Genomic DNA, 5,355 nt, shown 5'->3' on the forward strand with positions numbered 1-5,355 from the left:
CCAAAGCAAAGGCCACCGGTTGCTAGGCAACGGTGGGCGGGGCCGGTCCTTCCGTGGTGGGCGGGGCGTCCGGCGAGCCCCCTCCCACCCCGGAAGCGGAAGTGCCTCGTGCGCGTGGAGGAGGCGGCGGCGGCGAAGGACCAGGAGGCCATGGCCGAAGCATCGTCCTCGGAGCCGCCTTCTCCCTCTTCCCTGGAGGCGGAGCGGGTGGTGTCTTCGTGGGCCCGGGCGCAGCGTTCCCGGGGCCGCCTCCGCGTGGCGCTGGTGACCTCCGGCGGGACGCAGGTGCCTCTGGAGGCGCGCCCGGTCCGCTTCCTGGAGAACTTCAGCAGCGGGCGCCGCGGGGCGGCTTCGGCCGAGCGGCTGGTGGCCTCGGGTTACGCCGTCTGCTTCCTGCACCGCGCCCGCTCCGCCTTCCCCTGGGCCAGGAGGGCCCTGCCCAGCTCCCCCGCCGCCCTCCTCCAGCTCCTCCGCGAAGAAGAAGAAGGAGAAGAAGGGGAAGGAGGGGAGCCGGCGGTGCGCGTGGCCCCGGGCGCGCTCCCGGGGCTGGTGCCCGCCCTGCGCGCCTACCGCCGGGCCAAGGAAGAGGGCGCCCTCCTGGCCCTGGAGTTCACCGGCCTCCAGGAGTACCTCCAGCTCCTCCGCGCCGCCGCCAGGGCCCTCGCCCCCCTCGGTACGAAGCAGCAACAGCCACAACAACACAAGGGCCCTGATCCCGACCCAGCCCCTTCCGACCAAGTGGCGCCAGGGATCCTGGGAGACCGTGAGCCTCTCTGTCTAGTGCCACAAGCGCCAAGGAAGGGCGCCCTGAGTCTAAGGAAGCCCAGCATGCCCCTTCGCATATTTAGTATTAGTATTATTGGATCTAAATGCATCTGAGAAAGCAGACTTAAGTCTAGGAAAGCCATGCTGCCAACTTCTTTCCTGCAGTGAGTCTCAAAAGTGCTACAAGATCTCTCTACTCACTCATCCCACAGACTAACATGGCTATATCTTTTAATAATAATCACAGTAACCAAAAGCATCTGAGGAAGTAGAGTGAACTCCAGGAAAGCTCACACTGCCAGCTTCTTTCTTGCAGTGAGCCTCAAAGAACTACAAGATCTCGATTATTATTATTATTATTATTGGATCTAAACACATCTGAGAAAGCAGACTTAAGTCTAGGAAAGCCATGCTGCCAACTGCTCAAAGGCACTACAAGATCTCTCTAGATACTGATTCTACAGACTTAACACAGCTATATCTGTGTTCTATCTGGTTAAGAGTTGCTAAGATAGCCCTGTTTAAATACTTGAAGGGGCATCATATTGAGGAGGGAGCAAGCTTATTTTCTGCTTCTCCAGAGACTAGGACCCAATGGAGCAATGGATGCAAGCTGCAGGAAAAGAGATTCCAGCTTAACATTAGGAGGAACTTCCTGGGAGTAAGGGCTGTCTGACAGTGGAACACAGTCCTTCCTCGGAGATTGTGCTGGAGTCTCCTCCCTTGGAGGTCTTTAAGCAGAGGCTAGATGGCCATCTGTCAGGGATGCTTTGATGGAGTTCCTGCATGGCAGAAGAATGGGGTTGGACTGGATCAGGGCCCTTCTTGGGGTCTCTTCCAACTCTACAATTCTATGATTCTGTGATGATCTTTGAATAATAATAATAGTAGTGTGGTAGTAGTAACCAAAATCATCTCAGGAAGGTGACTTAAACCTAGGAATGCTCCTGCTGCCAACTCATTTCTTTCAGTGAGTCTCAGAGGTGCTACAAGATCTCTCTACAGGCTGATTCTGAAGACTGACACAGTTATATCTTTGGATTCTACAGGGAACTACAGTTCCCAGGATTCCCTAGCACCGAGCCAGGGCCGTTAAATCAATCTCAGGCTGGATTGTTTCAGTGTGTTAAGGCACCTCACTGCTTTAACGGCCACCCCTCCTTGCTCTGGTATGCTGGGATTTGTAGGGTTTTTTTTTTTTGTTGTGGCACCTAACAGAGAAGGCGCCTTGTCTCACAGAGCTAGAAATCCCAGGCACTACTGAGCCATAGCTTGGTGGAGACCAGGGTTTGAATCCCCTTTGCTCAGCGGTAGAAGCCCACTTGGCGAGCTTGGCCCTGTCACACACTCTCAGCCTAGACTAGGACTCTGGAGACACGCGGGTCAATTCCCAACTTTGGCCACGAAACCCAGTGGGCAAGTCTCAGCCTCTCGGCAAACCTCCTCTGGACAAACCTTGCCAAGAAAACCCCACAATAGGTGCGCACTAGAGTCGCCATAAGTCAGAAACAACGTAAAGGCACACAACAACAACAGTTTCAGAGCAGCCATTGGCGCTGCAGTCATTTCCACAAATAATCAGAGACTTCTTGTATATTGCTCTAAAAGGGAGCCTTGGCAAGCTCACAGCAAAAGCGCCTTAAAAGGGGCTCATACTAGTTTGCATTTCTGACAGCATGAGACGGGTAGAAAGCAACCAAAACAAATGATATGGATGTTAGCCCATATGTATCTCTCAACTTCCCTCACTTCTCCCCATTAGGTTCCAGTGCCATGTTCTACTTGGCAGCCGCTGTGTCCGATTTCTACATCCCTCCTTCCGAGTTGCCTGAACACAAGATCCAGTCGAGCGATGGACCCCTCCAGGTGAGGCTGAACCGCTGTTGGGACTTTGGAGCAGCACCTGGTTAGTTAGGCCTGTAACAGAAATCTCCTGTGTTGGAACAAGGTAAACCTCATTCCACCAAAGAGTCCACTTAAAGATTAGGAGGAAGTTCCTGACAGTAAGAGCTGTTCCACAGTGGCACATGTTCCCTCAGAGTCTGGTGGAGTCTCCTTCTTTGGAGGTCTTTAAACAGAAGCCGGATGGCCATTTGTCAGGAATGGTTTGATTGTGTATTCCTGCATGGCAGAATGGGGTTGAACTGGATGGCCTTTGAGGTCTCTTCCATCTCTAGGATATCCAATGACAGAGGAGATGCTGTCTGAGCTGCAACTGGGCACTATGCCTTAGGTTTACCACTTTTTAGAAAAGGTCATTCTTGACCCTAAAATGGGGGGAGGCCATTTGGGGACATTTTTTATCTGCCCGAGGACACAAAAATGACTCGAGGGCTGCGCTGTGCCCACCCCATCAAAGCCGACATTTGAACATTTGCAACCTGTCCAGGGTTTGAGACAGGGTTCTTTCTTGGAGATCTCTAGTGTTCCCTAGCAGTCCTCCACATGGGTACTAACCAGACCAAACCTAGCAAATCTCTCAAGGCTGGTGCATTTGGGGTGATTTGAGGCTTTGGGGAGAAATGTGAAAGAAGGAGGGTTGCCCACTCCCACTTTTGTCATCCTGCTTCCTTCTCAGACGCTGATCTTGAAGAGATTTCTCTTTTCTCTTGAATGTAGTGTTCTTTCTTTCTTTCTTGCACAGATCACGATGAAGATGGTACCAAAGATGCTCTCTCCTCTGGTGAAGGAGTGGGCTCCGGAGGCGTTTGTGGTCTCCTTCAAACTGGAAACGGACCCTTCCATCTTGCTCTACAAAGCCCGGCAGGCCTTGGAGAAATACCGGCACCAGGTGGTGGTTGCCAACATGCTCGACACACGTAGGACCTTGGTGATCGTGGTCACTAGGGATACGGAGACCCGGTTGGCCCTCTCCGAGGACGAAATTGCTCAGGGCATGGAGATTGAGGAAAAGATCATCAGCCACCTTGAGTCGCAGCACACGGCTTTCATGGAGAAGTGACTCTCTGAGCAAACGGGGGGCTCCTTTGAATCCTCAAAGCTTAACTAAGAAACGGTTTCGTGGTGGTGGGACTGGGCATCTTCTCCAGAATTGGAGGCTGCTGAACTCAAACTTTGTGTAGGGTGAAACGGCGGTACAACTGGACAAGTTTTTTTATTTGCACAACTTTGCTGCTCGCTGGAGAAAAAAATACGTACATAAATAATAAGAACTTTCCAATGTGCTGCTTGGATCTTTTTTCTTTTCTGTTTTCTTTTGGGGAGCTTGTTGAATGGCAGCCTGCATTAAAATTATTCCCCGTGGCTTGCCCTGTTTTTGGTGACACCAATCACCAATGACAGCTAAAAGGAAAAATTACCCAGGTTTCTGAACTCCTGTCTAGGAACAAAGGATCCTCCCTACCTCTTGAATGCAATATCTTTTCAAGTCAGAAGGGTTATCTGAATGCTGGTTGAACAACATACCCTCTAACTATCCTGATTTGTCAGGGACCGTCCCAATTAATCCTCTATTATCCTCTCCTAGCTTATATGTTCTTCCTCTTTAATAAGCTTTGTCATGTTGACCACACTGATGTTGCTTGGCCACATAAGCCCCAGTTTCCATGTGTCAAATGTTGGTGGCTTTACTTGTTCGCAAGGTCAGCTGGGCTATGCTGATGGCCTCCATGTAAATCACATTTATGCTACAATATGAAAAAATCTCAAGTATTCGAGAGATGTTTTAAAACACAACTCAGGGATCACTTAAATACCATTTTGCCCTGGCGGAAATACACGTTCCTGGCATCACACAGTTGTGTTATATGAGATCCACGCAGACAGTGTGGCAGACGCAGGATTCCCTGCCCACTTGCATGTGGCCACACTTTCTGTAATAAAACCCAGTTTATATTGTACAGTACAAAACACACATTGCGCTTGGCAGACCACAAGTGTATACTCCCATCAAGGAAGCCCCGGTTGCTGCACTGAGTCTGCAAGACCTGAGCAGGGCTGTCGATAACATGGGATTTGCAGTTTTGTTATTGTTAACTGCCCTTGAGTTGACTTTGACTCATGGCGACCCTGTGGATGAGACGTCTCCAAGACGCCCTTGTCCTCCACTGATCTCAGATCCTCCAAATTCATACCCGTGGCCTTCTCAATTGAGTCCATCCGTTTAGTATGTGGCCTTCATCTCTATTGCCTTCTATCTTCCCTAGCATTATTGTCTTTTCCAGTGAGTTGTGTCTTCCCGTGATGTGTCCAAAGGACAACAGCCTCAGTTGGACCACCTTGGCTTCCAGGTAGAGTTTGGGATTAATCTCTTCCAGGATCCACTTGTCTGTCTTCTTGCCCGTCCATGGGATCCTTAGCACTCTTTCCAGCACCACAACTCAAATGAATGTATTTTCTTCCTATCTGCTTTCTTCACTGTCCAGCTCTCGCATCCGCACACAGTGATGGGAAATACAATGCCTTGGGCGATCCATAACTTTGGTGCTCAGTTGCATATCTTTACATTTTAGGATGTTTTCTAATTCTTTCATGTGTTTTTGTGTGTATGGCCTTGTTGCCATGACGGCACCCCGGGGGCCTTCCTGAGCCGAGGCCTGGTGAAGCCTTACGGAGTAGGCCGTGTTGCCA

At 50.7% G+C, this 5,355-nt stretch overlaps 1 protein-coding gene across 1 annotated transcript; it reads left to right on the plus strand.

The window, feature by feature from the left end:
* Positions 1-125: 125 nt before the first annotated feature.
* LOC149307785 (phosphopantothenate--cysteine ligase-like) lies at positions 126-3,942 on the plus strand. Its single transcript, XM_089534427.1, has 3 exons — positions 126-673; positions 2,528-2,631; positions 3,410-3,942. Exons 1-3 carry the CDS (start codon positions 151-153, stop codon positions 3,725-3,727), a joined length of 945 nt encoding a protein of 314 aa, XP_089390553.1. The 5' UTR covers positions 126-150; the 3' UTR covers positions 3,728-3,942.
* Positions 3,943-5,355: the final 1,413 nt, after the last annotated feature.

Source organism: Sceloporus occidentalis, unplaced genomic scaffold (assembly GCF_023333645.1).
Source record: "Sceloporus occidentalis isolate IW3139 unplaced genomic scaffold, rSceOcc1.0.p SCAF_8, whole genome shotgun sequence".
NCBI classification, from domain to species: Eukaryota; Metazoa; Chordata; class Lepidosauria; order Squamata; family Phrynosomatidae; genus Sceloporus; species Sceloporus occidentalis.